Source organism: Alligator sinensis, unplaced genomic scaffold, assembly GCF_000455745.1.
Source record: "Alligator sinensis unplaced genomic scaffold, ASM45574v1 scaffold465_1, whole genome shotgun sequence".
NCBI lineage: Eukaryota > Metazoa > Chordata > Crocodylia > Alligatoridae > Alligator > Alligator sinensis.
The window spans coordinates 1,565,200-1,585,642 of NW_005841979.1; the positions used below are offsets into that span (position 1 = coordinate 1,565,200).

A 20,443-nucleotide genomic window follows, 5' to 3' on the forward strand; every position below is an offset into this window, starting at 1 on the left:
CTGACAGGATCTTAAGACTCCTAAACTAACAAGATTTCTTTTTAAAGCTGCTCACAGGTTTTGAATGTTAAGAGTAATCTCCACAGACAAGGATTAGAAACCACATCATTAGATTAATCAGGTGGATCTTCTCCCGGTTGGTACACCTATGCATACACACAAACTCTTATATACAGGTTTATGTATATTTGTATGTAAAGACAGAGATAGAAATGCATAAATTCACTGTGTTGCTGAAGATAATATTCTTGCCATGAGATCAGAGAAACTGATGTATCATATTCTTGTTACATATAGGGTGCGTCTACACATGCCTATTAACGTGCAGCAATAAGCTCTGGAGTTTATTGTTGCCATGTGCAGGTCTGCACACGCACCCATGATTGCAGCATGTTGAGCCAGGGTGGAGCAGCTCTGGCTGTTCGGGTGTCCTGGGGGTCAGCTTGCCAGTCCAAGGCTACTCCTCCTGGCAAATTTGTGCCAGCCAGCCAACACCTCCACCATCTACACATACACTACTGTGGAGTAAATTAGCTTACTTCAGCCTAATAGGGGTGCATGTGTAGTCACCAAGATGTTACTGTGCACTAATTAGTCAACTACACAGTAAATGTCTTGTGTAGACGTACAAACAGAGACTCACACATAGGGCCTGATACCCTGCTGGTGTAAAAGGAGTTGAACAGGTATGGTATACCAAACAAATACCTGGCACAAATGCATGAATCAGTTCAAGTGAAACCTTCTAACTTTCTTGTGCTGGTGACCTGTACTACTGGCAGTAGCACAGAAGCAGTATGCTCGGAAAACCACTATACCCCTCCATGCAGCTGAGTGGGAGAGGGTAAGGATGTCCAGAGTCCAGGTTTTACCTTTCTGACTTAATACAGGGCAAAAATAGATGTGGTGGGGGAGAGGGACAGCAAGCAGCTAGAGCCAGCAGCACTTGGCAGTGGCAGAGCCGGTGGCACTCAGCAGTGGTGGCACATGTTGGCCGTGGTGGGGCCTATATGGCACTGACCGTGGGCCCCGCCAAGCACAGGGCCTGGGGCAGTTGCCCCGATTTGTCCCCTGCTAGGGATGACCCTGTGCCTGTGCATGGAGTTTCATATGCCACTCCTGGTGCATGCCTTGAGCCTAGGAGGTGGAGAGGAGAAAATTATTACTCTCAGTCACAAAAGCATGCTGGAAGACTGGACCAGGCGTGGAAGAAATTACTGCCAAAGTAATCACTATGGCTTCCTGAGTTGTCCTTGTTTGGGGTGGTGCTTCTCTGCAGTTAATTATCTGAGGAGGAATAGAAGCCTCTCATGCAATCAGAGATCAAATGCAACACAGTTTTACTTGTATAGTATATATTAAAAAATCATGGCCCAAGAGAGGCAGGAAAAAATCATGGCCCAAGAGAGGTTCAGCCTATAAAAAACTCAGTTGTTTAATGCAGCACCAACAAGCCCAAAACACAAGTCTCTTTCTCTGCACATGGAATGATTCCTATACTGTTTGCTCCCTGAAGCTGTTCTTATAAGAGAACTGATATTCACAGAAATTCTGCAGTTTCTAGAACAGCAGGAAGAGCCAAGAGATGGCACAGTAAATATCCATGTGTGAAAACCACAAGAAAACAAAAACTAGTTATATTCACACCACTAGCATTTCCCCACAGCTACCACAGTGTGATATCCGAGAGTCTGCAGTGTTTTCCTTAAATTAAGGGCAATATCTGTAGGTCTATATTTTAGTCACCCCCAATATTCTCAGTATCTTTAGGTCTCAAAGAAACCCCAAGGTACTGCATAGCTTTAGTATGCTAAGAACATACTATATTATCCCATGTTACCAGGGGACCTCTCTTAAAAAACATAAAATAACGTTCCTTCATAAATATCCCAGCTTTCAGAGAAGATGGCAACTTTTGTTATCTCCTGAATTGCCTTTAAAAATCTCACTAGAGATTCTGGTAATTCTATCTGAAATCACAGTAACCACACAATACTGTGGCTGACATTTCCTGTATTGCATTATCTTCTGATAACATGTTCAGCAACTCCTATCTCTGCTGTATAACAATTGGGAGGAACAACATGATTTCTCTATGAAACAGCCCTGTTTCCATTAGTTAGAGATCAGCACTGTTATTGTGGCATATGAATTCCACACAGGTGGTTACAACGTTCTTCCCTCCACTTTTGTCCGTATTTGAGCTATATTCATCTTAGAACTATCTTGAGTGCCTTGCAGACTTGTATAAAGTCTAACATATTCCTTCTCTTTGGATGTCTCCCTCCTTTTTAGGATCTGTTGTTCTAAATTGAAGCCATTGTAAAGTAACTTGAAAAGACAGAACTTTTCCTATGTCAGAAGTTATATGACTATTCTCATCTCCTCTAGGAAGGATCACCAGTGGCAGACCATGTGCCATGAAGGCTCTGACCTGTCCCGCTATTTTTGATCCTTGATAATTGAACTCTTCCAGCTATTGTTCTGCAGCTGTGGTGGCTGGTGTTGGTAGTGAAGGGAGTAGCAGTTCCAGACATAGTATGATGCAACCCCATTAAAGGCTTTGAAAAGCAAAGGTAAGACCTCATATTTAAACTAGTATTCAGTGGAGAGCCCACACTTTTCCTCTCACTTAAACTGATATTCAGTGTGCAGTGACCGACATGATGCACTTATGCTGACCTGCATTGTTAAAGAAGCAGGCAGCTCCACGCTCTACCAGTTGAAGCTTTCAAGTCTATGGCACCATACTTTATTTAGGGCTAAGGTTTCATGGCTAAGAGAATTCTGGGGGGAAAAAATGGAGGTCATAACACCATCATTAATGATAGAAGCCAGCTCTTAGGTAGCACTTTCCACGAGTAGATTTCAGCACTTCACAAAAGGCGATCAGCAATGTTATCCCTGTTTTAGGTTGTAAATTAGAAGATCTATTCATCAGAAGTGAGATTCTGGAACAGTATTCCAAACTGGAGTACCAGGGGCAATAAACCTACTTAGATGCAAGGTAAAGCTTAATAAATTTTTTGACACAGTTACTTGATATAGCAGAAAAATGGACTCCGGTGCCATATTGCCCTTCCAGTCCTATGTCTCTATTCTACAAAGAATGAAACTATGGCACAGAGATGAAATATGCTGCTAGACAACCTTACAGCCAAAAATAAATAAAAGGTACCTTTTGAGCTAGTACAATCACCACTGTTTCTGGGCCATATCGTGGCATGAATCCTACACAGAAATGGTCTAGGACAGTGGTGGAACAAGGGGGAAGCTACAAATGGTTCCTTACCTGTTTGATTTCTCTAGTAAAAAATCAGAGGCTGAGTTCACAAATATGGTTGGACTATGTTGATACTATCCCAACTTTTTTTTTTAACTAGCCAAACTAGATGTTATAAAATTCTTGACCACAATCTCCCACTTTCCCTCACAGATGATGTAACATGCATATTATAAATACAACCACGTCATTGGATAATATTCCACACCCACACTCAACATAGCGTGACAATTCACATTTTACTGCATGACAGAAGGAAATACTGTACTTCAGTTAAAACCTTTCGCAGAAGTTGGAGGAAATGCAAAATATATTTTAAACACAATGTATGTTTCAATATTTGTTTTTCTTCTGCTTAAATAACATTTGAGAAAATGCTTATTAGAATTTTTCAGATACATTCCCTTCTTTGGCTCACTACACTAACATAATAGATTTGTAGAAAATGATATTGTTTTATTGCAGCTAATATGACTTAACTGTCTCCTTTGTTGTTTATATAATTCATGAGTCAAAACAAAATTGCTTTTCAGTTTTTAAAAATGAGATGGGTACTGGGTTGGGGAAGTTTAATATCTATCAGAATGAGAGGATTACTATTTTGTCTCAGACAAGCAAAAGTATGCTCTGAGGACTGGATGTTTTAGATAATGTATAATAGAATATAGAATCCTGCACCATTACTATAGGTCACTGTTTCATATATGGCTCTCAACAGTACAGAAGAAATTTCTTTGCCTTCTGCTCCCTGTTCAGTGACCTGTATAAAATGCTTTTGGCATCCTAACTCTCAGTGAGTCAGGAGAGACTACAACTTGTGTTAGGGTGGCTGAACTGGACCCTATGGGAAGAGGTATCACATCCCAAAATCAACATTAAAAAAGAGACTGTAGGGATTAAGCATCATGGGCGGAGGATACTTATAACACCAGGACCTGACCTTGTGAATAATTAGATTACATTTCATTTGGCTGCAATGCTGGCACAGGGACTATTGATTAAATATGAGCTTTAGAAGTGGCAAATGTATGCATTTTAAATACGCTGAAAGAAAATAAGAAATAAAAAGGAACTCAGGTCACTAGAGCATACCTGCTGGTACCTGGTCACATGCACTGAACTGAAAGTTCACACTGCATCTTGAGAGGAGATTGCTGGACACATCTTCCTTCTTACCTGTGGTTCCAAGAAGTATTTACTAGTACAGGACAAAAACTACTTACATTTGCTGAAAGTTGGGAGGTAAGAGTAGCAACCTTTTCCTGTGATGCAACCAGCTCTCTCCGTAGTTTTTGAATTTGCTGGATGTGAGATATAATAAACTAGTGTTATTGTTTTCTCAGTTTACCAACTATTTCATTTTTTTAAAGGGATAATTAAATACTGTCTTACAACCTGGTAATTTCACATTAAATTCCAAAACACTATGACACGCCAAATTATAACATCAAGAGAAGTTGGCCTTAAGGACTAGGGTCAGAAGGTACACATACACCAGTTTAAGTGATCAGAAACCAGTTTAAACCTGTGACAGGACAGAAGTTCAGTGCACATAAGATTTCAAAATGGCAAAAACTGGTTTAAGACAAACCTAGTTGAACGTAGTATCAGACACAACTGATTTAGGCCAAACAGGTTTAAGGAACTTCTGTCCCAGGTCGTTTCCTAGTTTAAGTTAATTCACAGTCCCCCAGCAACCCAGGATGCTTTGCTGCCCTAGGCTGCAAAGTGCTCTCTGCTCCAGTGGAGCAGGGTTGGCACTACCCCTCTGCTCCATAGCCACTGTCACTGCTCTGGCTGGCTGAGAAGGGGGTGGCAGTGGGACTGAGAATGGGAAACTGCAACCACGGTCTGCCTGCCAGGCATTTCCCCACTTGGAGCCAGGGCCATGGCCATTCCCCAGTCAGCATGCTGAGGCAGATGGGAGGGAGGGGTGTTTAATCCAGCCTCTCTCCCCTGTCCAACCAGCATGGGACCCTAGTCGGGGTCTGCCTGGCAGGGTCGCAGCAGCCCCTACCAGGTTTCCCCACCTCAAGCGGTGGGGGTAGGGACATGGCTAGATGCTGATCCCAGGACAGCAGCCTAAGGTGGGGAGGGAGGCAGGTTTAATCCCTTCTCTTTCCCCTCTTCCACTAGTACTGGCCCCCTGCCAAGGTCTGCCTGGCAGGGGCACAGCAGCCCCTGACAGTATTCCTGCCCCACCTCTGCCCTGGTTTAAATCCCTCTCCTTCACCCCACTTCACCTCAGGCTGCCAGTCCAGGGCTGGCATCTAGCCATGCCCCCGCTCCCGAGCAGACAGAGGGAGAAAAGCCTGGAAGAGGCTGCTGAGCCCCTGCCAGACAGACCCCTGCTGGGGTGCTGTGCCAGTGACAGAGGGGAGGCGGGGTAAACTCCCTTCTCTCCCCTCCCCCATTGCATCAGCATGCTAGCCAAGGGCCAAGGTCTGGTCATGCCCCCTGCCCCACCATTCAAGTGGCAAGTGGGGAAAAGCCTGGCAGGGGATGCTTCCCCCTCCAGGCACAACCCAGCTGGGACCATGCAGGCCAGGGTCGGGGTTTAAACCTCTCCCCAATCATATTCAGCAGCTTGCTGGGACCTGGCCACACCCCTCGTCCACCCCACCCCCCAGCTCAAGCAGGAAGGGGAGAAAAGCCTGTAGGGCTTCCTTCCAGCCTCCCAGCCACTGCCAAAGGGAAGGGAGAGCTTGCTCTAGCATGCCCCCAACTTCTAGTCTGAGCCCCTGCAGACATGTGGATGCATTTCTGGAATGAAAAGTGAATGTCTGTTCACTTGCTTCTTGGTTCAATCCATGCAGTTTAGACTAACCTGCAAAGACTGAATCAATTCAGGCCTGGGATTTTTGAATGCCTGTACTTAGCTTAGGTTGCAACTCTATTTGTGTATATATCCTACTCATAGACCCACTCACAGTACAGGCAAATAAGGAATTACAGGAATTAGAATCCCTTGCTTCCTAAAGGAAATGTGATGTTTGTGTCCGAATTTCGCAGAGTCCAAATGTACAATTAATAAAAATCACTTGCACTGCCCCCTGATAAAGCTTCAGTTCCTAAAAATAAATGGACTTGGTGCCTTCATGACATGCATTACTACCTTTCTTTGTTCTAACAAAGTTCGCTGCATGCAGGCCATGTAGCTCAGCTTCAAAATACAGAGAAAATCTCATGAAAAATACACAAAAAAGAGGCATTGTCTCACCTCTCTGCTCATGGAACTAAACTCAGTGGTGGCCACTTAAGCTGTTATGAGTTACAGTAGGTTTGTAATTCCATTCAGAGATAGCAGCCTAGAAAGTGTCAGGTAAAACCCATATTGGAATATAGTGAACATGCTTATTTCTCTCCCCACCATAATTATACCATTTAAAATTATATCATCAACTGTTTTTCATTTTACTCAGCATAGTCAAGGTTGTTGTGTGTGGAAGCAGAGTAAAATGCCTGCAGTAGTCAAGGTAATACCAAAAAAAAGTGCATTTTTGTGAAGCATGGCTCTTGGTACCATTTTATGCTTGAATTTCCTTTAACTTCATAAACATAGACTTGTTCAGAAATTTAGCACAGTGCAATACATCAAAATGTACATGATGTAGATTTAAGAATTGACCTTGTTCTGCAGCAATGATCTGCACAGACACTTCTGGCCTTAAAGGAATCATTGTCAATGAAGTCTGAAAACATATATCCCAACCCCTTCAGTCACAAGGTTGATAAGCTTATCGACACTCTCCAGGTTTTTGGTACCTGATCCAAATGCTATGTACAACACTAAATATAACATGTGTTGCCATAGCTGCAATGCATTTTGCCATACAGTCTTTTGGAATTAATGTTTCTTGTACTGATATTTTATACTTAATGAATTACAATAAGAATATACATGCTGTCCATTGGACTAATGGGAGATTTTTACCTCTGAATGTGCTTTTTCTTCTGCCTGATGGGAAAAGAAAAAAGATATTTTGAAACAGAAATACATGCATTTCACGTGAAATACTACAAATATATAAAGTTCAGTCTAACTAATTACATGTACAAGAAAAACGATTCAAATACCAGAACTGAAACTGATTAAATATTGTCAGTAAAAATATTGAATTAAACCCTTTCTTCCTTTCTTGGAACACAAATTGAATACAAAAAGAATTTTGTCTGAATAATGAGCAAAGGATCAGGTTTATTATAATGGCTAAAAGGTTCTTAAGAAGAACAGTGGAATAACTTCAATAACAATAACTGCATTTATAAAACATTAAAGAACGTTTAATGCAGCGTGACTATACATTTACTACTCTGCATAATTGAATTGCTGTATCCCCACAATAGCTAAGGCTGGCTCAGATAGGATGTTGCAGTTACCACAAATGGTATCTAAGGTACTGTGTTGCTTCCACCTGTGACATTTAGGAGAGGAAATAGCTATAGTGTCTTCTATATCATTTTATGGTAACTATTGGCTTTTTATTCTTGACCGCTCACGTGACACTTATGGATACTAATACATTACTTTCTGAAGCACAATTGTGAAGGGTAGGTTTAACTGAATCTAGAAATGAAATTGTGTTTTGTTACTATCAGCTGAAGACATACTGCATGAACAGTCATCAAAAGAGCAATAAAGGTTTCTATGTCCAAATGAATGTTACTGTGCTCTTGAAAGCAAGCAAATGAAGATCTACAGCTGGTAGTTTCTCATTGAAACATTCAAGTGGATGTCTGCAATTGGGTCCTTCATTCCAGGAGCCCAAGCTACCTTCTATGTACCATGGGGAAGAGGTAGACCTGAGATGAAGCACTTTTTGCATGAAAGCTTGTTCAACATGTCTCCAAACTATGCAGTTAATCAAATAAAAAAATATCACCAAATCCCCTTGTTTCTCATATAATTTCTGGACCATCATGGCTCCAAAGACACTCAAACCCTAAAGCTAATAAAGTCTTAAGAGGCAGAAGGTAGGGCAGGGTGTCATCCTGCCCCACCTTCTGCCTGACTTCAAACTAATGGGTCTAACTGTCGAAGTATAACAGAGCATAAATGCCATTCACATGCCAAGGAGCCACTGGAGAAGAATATAGCAATTGATTAACAACAGGATGCAAGAAAGTGTTAGTTACAGCAGGGACTCTCTTTGATTTATATCCCTGTATGCCCTTTTCCAGTACATTAATTTACTGTAAAAGTTGGCAGAGTATTACTATACTAGAATCTGCTAGCTCCTAGTATATATGACACACTGTGCTGTGACACAAAATGTTTGGCTCCATACCTGTACAATATGTCCGAAAGCAAGAACTGCAATGATCTGTATGTCATCTGAAACCCCATATGGAATCAAATCAAAGGAAGAAAGAAAACCAATACATACTGAAATGGTGAATGCTGAAGTCCTTTCTCATTGGACCTATCCATTGTGTGAAGTACAGAATCAGCAAATCAAACAGTACATCTTCTGAATCTCAAACTCCAACTCCCAAAGAAATATTCTTCAGGGAACAAGCTCTAACTTTTTTGCTGACCTCTGCTGATAATCTAAAGATTTAACTCTTTATTTGCTACTTTCTCTTGGTCTCCCTGCTGAGTACTGATTAATCTACAGCAAAACACTAACAGTAAGAATGAAGGCAGTGGTTAAAAAATTGATAAACATCTTTAGTCCAGACACCTATGGAAATGAGGTCTGCTAGGGAATTTTTGCTTCGTGCTTTTGGCCTGAGTTATGGAAAACATCCAGCTCTTGTATTCCTTTTTCATGCTGGGATCTAATAATAGTAGAAAGAGAATTATGTGTACCACAACCCTTCTGAAGCTATCTCTTTCTGCAAGAAGTGGGAGACTGCATAATATCACCAAACAATGAAACTTTGTTCTTTAGGTTCAGCTGATCTGATACTGAAAGCTACCCTTTTGTCTGGTGTTTCCACTTGTGCACCATTTCCTGATTAATTGCTTTAAGGTTGCCTGAACTTTTTCACAGAGAACCAGCAGGAAAATTCTGATTCAGATCATCCTGCCTTCCAGTACAACCATGCCACTTGTATGCTTCTCTTTTTTTGTCTTTTGACCTTAACAAAATCATTTGAAATCTTCCATTACCAGGGATAAATAATCAATAATTGAATTATGTTCTAGTGACTAAAATGTGAAACTGTAGTCAGAAGTCTTTTAATATCGTCCTAGCTGCTAACTTGCTAAGTGACCTGAATAAGTCATTTAAACTCTGTTTCTCTATGAAAAACTATTGCCTAGAATTCCATGAGGCTCTGCTAATATTTGCAAGGTGCTTTGAGATCTTGAATGACAGGAGTTATATAAATGCAAAGTTCTATTAAATCCTTGCTATGGTATAAAACACTGGGACAGAGATCTTTCAGAACTGCTGAGTGATCAAGCAAATTCTGAAAGCCCTGGGTGTCACTTTAAAATTAGCATTTTTTCCATCTGTCATTTTTGTAAAGTTCTTCTAAAAACTGACATCAGAGCTGGAATTCCAGCTTTTGATACTCCGTATGAGAATATAATGCCACAAAGATATGGAAATAGTCAGAGATTTTTCCACTAACAAAATGAAAGTAAGCTCTGAAGCTCTGTCCTAACTAGAACAATTACAGCTTATTTTGGGGTAGTGTGAGTAGATACACCTCTCCTTCTCCCCAAGAACCAAATCCCAGACACCTTCTACCTAATAAGCAAACAAACAAACAAAAATGGTAATACTTTCTGAAAAAGGTGCAGCCTGCCTTCCTGGCCAATACAGCAGCCATGGCTAATACACAACTCCAATACTTGCAACTAGGAACACAAGGACTGAAAGAGTGATGACTACAGCCACAAGGACATGGCATACAAAGAGTTGGCAGGTTGTTCCTTAAAGCATGTTTCCACCATCTTCCATAATTGTTCCTAGTTAACAGATAGGTCCCTATCTATTAGACAGGGGAACATACAACATACACACACACACACACACACATAACTATTCCCCATTTAGAACATGGGCATCTGGTTTACATTCTGACCATCATATTACATTACAGTTTTTCTAATGAACCATTTCCAGAACAACAGATAAAACGTTTCTAACAAAAAAAACAATGTCTGTTGATAAAACACAAAAACAAGGGGAGAAAAAGGAATAAAAATCCTTCTTTTGGGGAAATACATTTAATGAAATAAATTAGTTAAATTTTCTCCTTAGAAACAGCCTCTAAATACTGTCATTTTGCAAAAGATCAACTGGCATTTAAACTACAAATTGTCTCTCTCAAACAACCCTATGCTTTTAAGAGGAATATGCCAAACATGTTATGTCTCAGCTCTGTGTTCTTGGGCAACCCTGGCACAGGATGCAGTCTGTCTGACTCACAAAGGACTCACCCCCCCCCCTTCTACTTAAACGAAACTGATTAAGATGCAGTGAGAGACACACCTAAAACTCTCCAGATAAGGGTGACAAGAGTGAAACAAGTGCCCTAGGTCTCATTTACATCCGAGATGGAACCAGATGACCATTCATTTACATGAGAGATGGAGAACAGAAAGCCTGAAGCAGAGACTGCAGTGAATTCTGGGACCAGAGAAGCAGGGGAGCACTGCATGATGGGGAATCTGTGCTTCAAATGTTAATCAACCCATGTTCACACACACCCAGCTCAGCATTTATCAGACCAGTTCTAATCTGGATTTACTAAGGACTTTTCCCCCCCCAGACACACACACACAGCTCTAAGTTTAATAGGCATCTCGGGCCATACATTCCCCGGTCCCACTATGGGAGGCCTATTTAAACTTGATTGACTAAAACTCGGTTGCCGGGTTAGGGAATGCTGAGGCAAGAGACCGAGTCAGAGGGGGTACGGGCAACATTTGAACAATGGTTAAGGGGTCATCACAGCATCCAGCCTGCTGGAGCCCTGATCTCAGGTGTTGTCATATCTTTCCCGAGACGACTGGTGGGAGTCCTCTCCACAAAAGGTTATGAGCACCCCAATAATTGTCTTAAGTCTGTTAAAAGACTATAGTAAGATCTGGAAAAGTCATGCTAAGCTGAGGCTTGTGCACAACAAGTAAAAATCCAAAATCCTGATGCTGCAAGCTATCTATTGTTCCTGAAGAAACCATGAGATATCCCATCAGTATATCTGCCACCCATAGGAATTTCAAGCTGGCTCCCAAGTATTTGGGTTACTCCCTAATCTTAAGTGTTTCCTGATTATCAATCAGTTTCCTGAGATGGTCCAAACCAGATAACCCCTTGTCAATAGAAAAGACAATGATTTACACTACTGAGGGTGCTACGGAGCAGCTGAACTGAGGGTATAAAAATCTGTAAGTGTGTGTGCTGCTAGAAGAGAGAAGAGGAAGAGGAAAAGGAAGGAAAAGAAGTAGAAGCAGGAGGAAAGAAGGAGAAGAAGAAAACCCCTGTGCTGACACCATCCCCTGTCGTTCTTGGGACGCTGGAAGAACAGATCATCTCTCCCTTCAAGGACTGTGCTACAGACTGTGCCTGTCAGCTTTGCAGCCTGAGTACCGTGGACTAGGTGAGATCCCAGCGTTCTCTGTCTTCTTTCTAGGCATAAACTTCTGAACCTGAACTGTATCAGTTAAGCTTGAGCTAAGTTTCCCCAAATACTTAGTGAAACCAGGGTAGTATTGTCATTGTTGGTGTTTGTTTTTCTTTTGCATGTCTATTACTACTAGTACTATTATATATTTCATATGCTTAGCAATAAATAACTTTTATAGTCAAACTGGTAGTAATTGGGTATATTTTTCCTTCTCTGCTTCTCTTTCCTCCCGGGCTCTGCAGCAACGCTTCTTTTACCTAAGCTAAAGATCCCTGTGAAGCCCAAAAATATTGTGGGGTCTGCTCATCAAGAGGCCAAAGATTGGGACGTGCTGAGTTTGAAACACATAAGGGGATCAGCTTGTACAGGCTGATTGACCCAGTTTGACTCAGACGTGCCCTTATGAACTGAATGCTGGCCCATGAGGGTGTCAGCTGGACACCCAGCCGGATTCAGAGGGATTCTGTTTACCTGTGTGCTTGTGTCTGATCGCATTTTATTGTTGCTTTTATGAACTGATTCTTGGCATATGAGGGTGTCAGCCTGTCCATGCTGATCAGCCCGGCCAGGTCAGGCGTGTCACGTTAATTTGTGTGTGTTTGTGTGTATGACTGATTTGGTGACTGGAGGAACCCAGTCCCATTGAGATTGAGTCCTGCAAGATAGCTCCACTGGGGGTGAGGGCTTGCAGAAGGGAGAAATACAGCTCCGTATAGTAACACAAGCAGCACATTGACAGAATCACCAAGACCCTAGAAACTATCCCTAATAAATGAGCACACCCCAAAGTAATGGGCAAATTTGGTAACAAACATTAACATTACAAAAATACTTCACAGAGCACCCAGTAAGAGACCTTGCTGTGAAAGGGCACAGACACAAAATGCTAAGGAATCCAGTGAATATTAGGAAGCACAACAGTACAGATTGGTAGACAGCAGGGAAGCCTACATGAGGTTAGACTCCTAGCTTGTGTTATACTTCTCAGCCTTGAAACAATTTCAGAAAAGAATGCGAGTGCTAAATTCAACACTTAAGGAAATATGATAATTATATATGAAAATGTAAGGGTAATAATAAATGTAAATAGCAGTGTCACTGCTTTACAGCAGTACTAACAATTCTAATCCATATAATCCTCAAACTATTTAATGAACTAGATAGTTTTCTGACAAATGTAGTACATCATAGGCAGGCAGGAGGGCTTTTTGGATTTTTCAAAATTGTCAATACTTACTGTAGAGTAGAGAGAGGAAGTGCTGGAGACCAATGATAATGAGGACCCATGTACTAAAAAAAAAAAAAAAAAGAAAAGAAAAAAAGAACACAAAGAGAGACATTATATAAAATTGTGAAGAAACAGCATGAGACCTCCCCTGTGGAGCTCAATAACTGAGCATCTCTTTCAAAAGGCAAAGCAATCTTCCACAAAGAGCAGCTATTAGAGGTTATCAATACATGTATACACAAACCCTGTGGTTATTTTTCTTATTCTTGAAATGATTGCCTTAAATGGAGAGACCCTTGCTTGTATACTCAAGGTGAAACAGATTTTCAATAAGATACAATATTTTCACCAGTAAGGCAAATATTATTTCTGTTGTTTTGGCAGTGAAGCACCAGATAAATACAGGGTTTAATGAGATCAGAACTGGAGCTGTTAATACAGGTCTATCCAAAATGCAGGATGTAGATACCATTGCAACTCCCAGGTCTTTCTTATCTGAGTTACGTTATAATTCCTTTTAGATGAACCCAGAACATTGTATTCTGTGACTTGCAGACTGCACTGGAATCTTTGCCTTAAAGATGAGGGCTACTGCACTATGCACCAGTATACTCCCCTTGGACATCAGTGAATTTTACCTTCAATGAGCACTATAATGACTGGCTTTAAGTAATGGCACATGGCCACCTGGATGGTTTCCAATGGCACTACCATGGGAAAAAAAATTGGAAACCCTTCTTTTCAGCTTCAAAATGTTTCTTTAAAACATTTTATCAAGGGTAAAGTTCTAATAGAGAGCCTCATGGAAGAGCTGCTATTCTATTTTTATTATAACATGAATTTCTGTTCCAAGTATTTTTTTTTTTTGTAGGGAAGGCACAATTTGGAAGATTCTTTCATGTCTATACTTAACTGGTATAATTTTTTACTAAGTGTATTATGCTATTTTTGGTAACTAATCAATGCATATTCTGATGCTGTGCACATGAGATATTTCTTACAGACAACCTAGACTTTAAATAACATTAAGTACTAAAAAGGCATCTGATTCACTTCAAGCCTCTATGCCCATTCTTAGATTCTTATAAATGTATTTGTAATGCTGTTGCTTTCATCCATTTCCATCCACACTCCTTCTTAGTTCAGGGGTCTGAACTTGAGTCCCTGGCACTAACACCTTGAGTACTAACTTTCCAGCTTGTCCTTATTGTCACACACTCAAGTTTCCCTTACTTTCACAACCTCACTTTCTCTTTGGTCTCGCTTCTGTTACTATACAAGCTTGCCCTAATTTCCCACACAAAATAACATACGATGGCCCCACCACTTTTCCCATCCAGGCTGTCCATTCCCATCCACGTCTTTCCCCTTACCTATAGGGTCTGTGAATTACAAAAATTCTTTGACTATTGCAGTACTGATTTATCTTTTCTAACTCACTCATGAATCCATTCCAACCTGACTTCTATTCTTTCCACTTGTGAAAATCCTTTTTCCACAGTCTATTTACCTTATTCTTCCTTAGATTTTCTTTCCATTCCCTACTTTTCCAGACACTCCTTTGCAAGTTCTCACTCTCTTCCCTAAAGAGGGATCTGTCCTTGTTCCCCTTTAACCCCTATGATGATATGTCATATTAGGGCTAAGTACAGATAGTCAAAAAGCCCTGAATCAATTCAATCTTCACAGGTTAGTTTAAGCTGCGTAGATTGAACCAATAAGCAAGAGAACAGATATTCACTTTTGGTTCTGGAAATGCAGTCACATGCCTGCAGTGGCCCAGGCCAGAAGCCCAGGGGCACTAGCGCATGCCTCTCTGCTTGGCTGTAGAGGACAGCTTGAATCTGGAGGGGATTTGGGACGGAAGTTTAATAAACCAATTTAATCTAAATCAGTTAAGTCTGATATTACATCCATCCAGGTTTATCTTAAATGAGTTTCAGCCATTTTGAAAGCGGTTGATGTGCACTAAACTTTTGTGGTGTTACAAATTTGAACTAGTGGTAAGTTGATAAAGGGGCAAGGAAGCCCTCTTGGCTTACCAGAGGAGTCAAGGAGTACTTAGAAAAGAAAAGAGAGGCTTACAGACAGTGGAAACAAGGCGTATATTCAACCAAGGAGGAATATACAAGCATAGCCCATATTTGTAAGCAGAGGATAAGGAAGGCAAGGGCAGTGACCAAGATCAGGTTGGAGACCTAAGTCAAGGACAATAAGAAGTCCTTCTTTAGGTATATAAGGAGCAGGAGGAAGACCAAAGGAAATGTGGGGCCCTTGCAGAATGGGATGGGGCAGCTGATAACAGACAGTCAGGAGAAAGCTGAATTCTTTACTGAACACTTTGTGTCAGTGTTCCTGCATAGAAATGGTGGTGACCTCCCTGGTTGGATACTGGATGGGTATGGGGGGGGGGGGGGGAGGAGTGGGGCAATTGCCAACCAATGGTCAGTGTCAAAATGCTGAGGGAATTGGCTGGAGTCATTGTGGGATGATTGGTGAAGGTATTTGAAGACTTGTGGAACTGGGGAGAGGTCCTGGAAGGCTAGAAAAGGGCCAATGTGGTGCCAATCTTTAAGAAGGGAAGGAGGAGGAGCTGGGAAACTAGAGGCCAGTCAGTTTGACCTTGATACTGGGTAACATTTTGGAAAAAAATATCAAGAAGCCTATTTGTGAGAGACTGGCAGAAGGCATGATGCTGAAGAATAGAGGGCAGGCTGCTTCTGACTAACCTCATCTCCTTCTGTGATCAAGTAACGAACCACTTATATGTGGGAGATACAGTTGATATTATATACTTGGATTTTAAACAGGCATTTGATATGCTCTCCCATGGCGTTCTTATAAAAAAATGGGAGATTATGGACTAGCAGAGTCCATGGTCAAGTGAGTGGGAACTGACTAAGGGGTCGAACCCAGAGAGTGTTAGTGGACGGGTCTGTATTGTCTTGTCAGGAGGTGGCCAGTAGTGTCCTGCAGGGTTTGGTTCTTGGCCCCATGCTGTTCAACATCTTTATCAATGATTTACATGAGAATGTGGAAAGCATGCTGGCTAGGTTTGTGGATGATACTAAGTTATGGGGAAAAGAGATCACACTAGGGGATAGGATGTAGATCCAAGTGGACCTGGACAAGCTGGAAAGGTGGGCAGAGCAGAACCAGATGCCATTCAATAAAGATAAATGCAGAGTGCTTCATCTAAAGAAAAGTAGCCAGTGGCATGAATATAGGTTAGGAGATGTCCCGGCAAGCACAATGGCTGAACGGGACTTCAGGGTTATGGTTGATAACAGGATAGATATGAGCGGCCAGTGCAACACTGTAGTCAACAGAGCTAGTAGCATACTGGGATGCAATAGCCAATGCATTGCAAACAGGGCTAAGGAAGTGATAGTTCCTCTTTACTCAGTGTTGGTGAGACCCCAGCTGAAGTACTGTGTCCAGTTCTGGGCGCTGCACTTCAAAAAAGATGTGAAGAATCTTGAAAGGTCCAGAGAAGAGCCACAAGAATGATTAAGGGCCTGGAGGAGAAATCCTATGAGGAAAGACTAAGGGATCTGGGACTGTTCAGTCTGGGGAACAGAAGACTGGAGGGGGACTTGGTGGCCGTCTATAAGTATGTAAGGAGGGAATATCAGGAGCTGGGTGAAAAACTATTCACTACTATTCCTCCAAGGGAGGACAAGGAGCAATGGCCATAAACTGTTAGAGGATGGATCGGGCTGGATGTTAAGGATGAACTTCTTTACGGTAAGGATGACCAGAAGGTGGAATAGACTTCCCAAGGAGGTGGTGCAGTCTCCAACCTTGGAATTCTTCAAGAGGAAGTCTGGACAGACAGACACCTCGCTGGGATCATTTGCTCTCAGCAGTATTCCTGGCCAGAGCAGGGGGGTTAGACTCAATGATATGTCGAGGTCCCTTCCAGGCCTTAATTTCTATGATTCTATGGTTTCTGATCTTTTATGTGTAATTTCTGTCCCTAGCCTACATGCTTACAAGAATTTAGCTACCAACTTTTTTTTTACATCTACTGCTAATTCTGCATATCAAACTGCCTCACTGTCTTCAGAAAACAAAAGAATGTTAAAAAACACACATACAATACGTTATTTGTTTCACTCAGTACATCTCAACTCTTCTTTAGCTCATAAAGGACAGCTGTTTTAGGAAAAAGTATTGACACTGTTTTTGTTTCTTGACCAGTACCAAGTCCTTTCTAATCACTGAACTGATTAATAAAAATAACAATAGATGACAGAGATAACAAACAACATGAGCTGGGAGATCCCAGGGATTAGACTTTAAAAAAAAAATGGTTGGGTAAGAGTCATTTTACTGATGGGAATTGGCACATGGATGATTCAGAAAATGCTGTACAAAAGGATGTAAATGCAGCACTGTGATAAAAAGCAAGTTTAAAGATCTGGTAACAGTTTTACCAAAAAAGGACAAAAGAATCATATACACAAAAATGGAAGTGAGGTAGGGTTCAGTGAAAAAAATGAAGGTGAAGATATTTATGGATTGTTTGATACAAAAGGATGAACAGGAATTAAGTGTTTCAAAGAAAGAGGTGGTGTTGTATACATGGTAGATAAGGAAGTCTGCTTTTTGTCCAACCATCTTCCACAGAAGAGGAGATAGCAAAGGTGAAAGTAGCAAGGCATGAACAAGCATTTTAGGTGGTGACACAATAAAAGTAAAATCATTCTCCCAGAATAAAGCCTTCTCTCCACATTTTTGGGACCCACTTCCCAGAAGTATAAAAATACTTAAGACAATTAATACATCATACAATTAACACTGCATTCAGTCCATATAGAATGTTTCTTTGTGTACCCCAGATTAAGTACTCTCACTTGTACTTCAGTAAGACAAGAAGTGCCACAAGCCAGCTCACTATAATCTAAATATTTAAAACTCAGTTCACATATTTAAAATGAATGCTTCCATATTTGTGTTATCTTTGCTTGTTAAAATATGAATTGAACCTTACCTTCTTCCATACTGTCTCTGAATGACCCTGAATGACTGATTGCCCGTGGTCTCTCTTCTAAGGATGTGGCACTGCCACACAGCTGTGAGTCGTCATACAGGTCAAAAGAAGTATCTTGTGCAGGGATACTGTTTGAACGCATCATGCTGGGTCCAGGAAGATTAAACTGGGACAGGTTGGTTGGGCTCACTGCAATGCAAAACTTTGCTTGTAAAGTAGGTACCATTATCTGGGATCTGTGTTCCATTCAAAATAAAACTGAGCATGAGTAAAAAGCTTTCATTCATAGGTCTGAAGTAATCATCCAGAAATCAAACTCAAGGGAAGCTGGAGTTAGATACAGTAATACTGTCACGGCACATATGCCAATATCTGAGTAACATTTCTTCAGTGTGACCACCAAAGGCAAGGTGCACTAATAGACAAAATGGGGAAAAATGAAAGATATGAAACCTGCACCTTAAACAATTAAAAGTGAATATGATTTTGTCATTTTTGCTTATGGAGGAGCTTTAAGAGCCAACCTAAGTATACTTTGTATTTTAGCACTTAAAATATCAATAGTAAATATTATATATGCTAAACGGATGCCTTAATGCTCTGAGAATGAGGCACTACACAAACACATCTGCTTATGGTCTCTACCAAAGGGATTTCTATAGCACTTATTTTTGCAGAACATAAATGTTCCCATTTGGGTTAATGAGGTCATTTTGAGAAACAAGAATAAATGGTAGGCTTTTGGTCCAGAGGCATTAGTATCTGTCAACTACTTTCATTTATTGGTTTGCAAGTAGTATGTGAAGCTTGATACGATTCTCCTAGATTATGTGTGAAAAGAGTCTAGAAAAAACGATTTGGTTGTTCACAGCTCAGCCTGTTGAGTCGAGTGTTTTGAACTATTGCTCTAAATCAAAGATTCCCAACAGCACAAGATGTGTTTGTAATCATTAACTACTGGAACAGCAATGTTTTTCCAAGAGCTGTTTATTCCATAGCACAGTGATTCTTCTAACAAAACAGAGATGGAGACAAATAAGCCACTGTAACCACTGAATAACAGAAAAAATAGGGTTGACAGGGACCTCAGGAAGTTGTCAGCTCAAACACACTGCTCAAGACAGCACAGTTCTGGTTAAACCATCCTAGAAAATGTTATCTAACTAGCACTTAAAAACTTATAATAATGAAGATTACATAACTTCTCTAGGTAATCTGTTCCAATGCTTAACTCTTAGCATAGTTAGAAAGTTCTTCCTAATATCCAACTTGAGTATTATTCTTCCCAGCTTGGCATCATCTGAACATTTACTAAGTGTGCACTCAACTCCAACCTCCAACACATTAATGGAAACATGAATATAATCTAAGATATGACTCTGTTTGGACCCCAGGCAGATCCCTGGGACACACTGCTTAATACCGCCCTCCCCTCACCCCCCCAAGTTAGATACTGAGCCATCAATGACTCCTTTTTCAGTAGTCATTTATATTTGCCTTGTGCTTGGAGTAATAATAAGAATGATAGTTATGGCAATGTAACAATAAAGAGGGAAATGTAACAATAGAGAATGGGACAAACTATTACTAAAGTCAGCTTCTTGGTGTTTTAAACTGGTATAAATTTATGGACAACATCCCAAGAACTACCTTACTTACACTGTGTCTGATTTTGCTCATAATCAAGTCTTAGTTTGGATATTTACTTATGAAATAAAGTCTCACTGTACTTGATCAAGTTAATGTCTAGTGGCTATAACCTACCTATGATATAATTTGACATATGTACAGAAATGTGGATGTTTCATAGGTTATTGTTAATTGTACAGTTATGACCTAAAATAAAAAAGCTTAGTGAAAAAGTAAGTTTACATGCAAATAATTCATCTTTGGCTTGGCAGTCAAGCCTATAAATTATAGTAAAAAGAGAAAAAAGGGATCGGATTGATTTGGAATACATTTCTTTTCTTATTGAAAGACAAAACCAAAAAAATCTTTTTGGGGTCAAATGGAACATTTAATTTCTGCTGCCTATAATAAACACAAAATAAATGAAGAGCTAATCTGGGCAAAACTGAACCAGAAGTCCCTCCTTCTACTTGATAGGACATTAGTGCAGTAATTCAGGATGTGGGACAGCTAGGTTCAAATCCCTCTTCTGCCTAAGAGGATTTGAGTGATGATATTCTGCTCCAAAAAGAGCACCCTAATCAGCAAGTTACAGTGGTTTCTGGCATGGTTACTGTCAATCAGCTCTACTGACACTGTTCTTCTTTGCAAAGATTGAGCTAGAAAAAGAGAATGTCTCTATTTTCTAGTGATTAAGGAACTTTCCGCTCAGGGTGGAAGA

The 20,443-nt window shown here is 40.7% G+C and overlaps 1 protein-coding gene across 2 annotated transcripts in view; it reads right to left on the reverse strand.

The window, feature by feature from the left end:
* NAV3 (neuron navigator 3) overlaps positions 1 to 20,443 on the reverse strand; it is a 398,015-nt gene that overhangs the window by 48,668 nt on the left and 328,904 nt on the right. For both annotated transcript variants that reach the window (XM_006021115.3, XM_014518732.2), the window contains exons 19-22: positions 18,094 to 18,282; positions 13,107 to 13,159; positions 7,218 to 7,241; positions 4,507 to 4,584 (exon numbers count right to left, since the gene is read on the reverse strand). In XM_006021115.3, the coding sequence (XP_006021177.1) occupies positions 4,507 to 4,584; positions 7,218 to 7,241; positions 13,107 to 13,159; positions 18,094 to 18,282 (344 nt within the window). The remainder of the gene's footprint in view (positions 1 to 4,506; positions 4,585 to 7,217; positions 7,242 to 13,106; positions 13,160 to 18,093; positions 18,283 to 20,443) is intronic.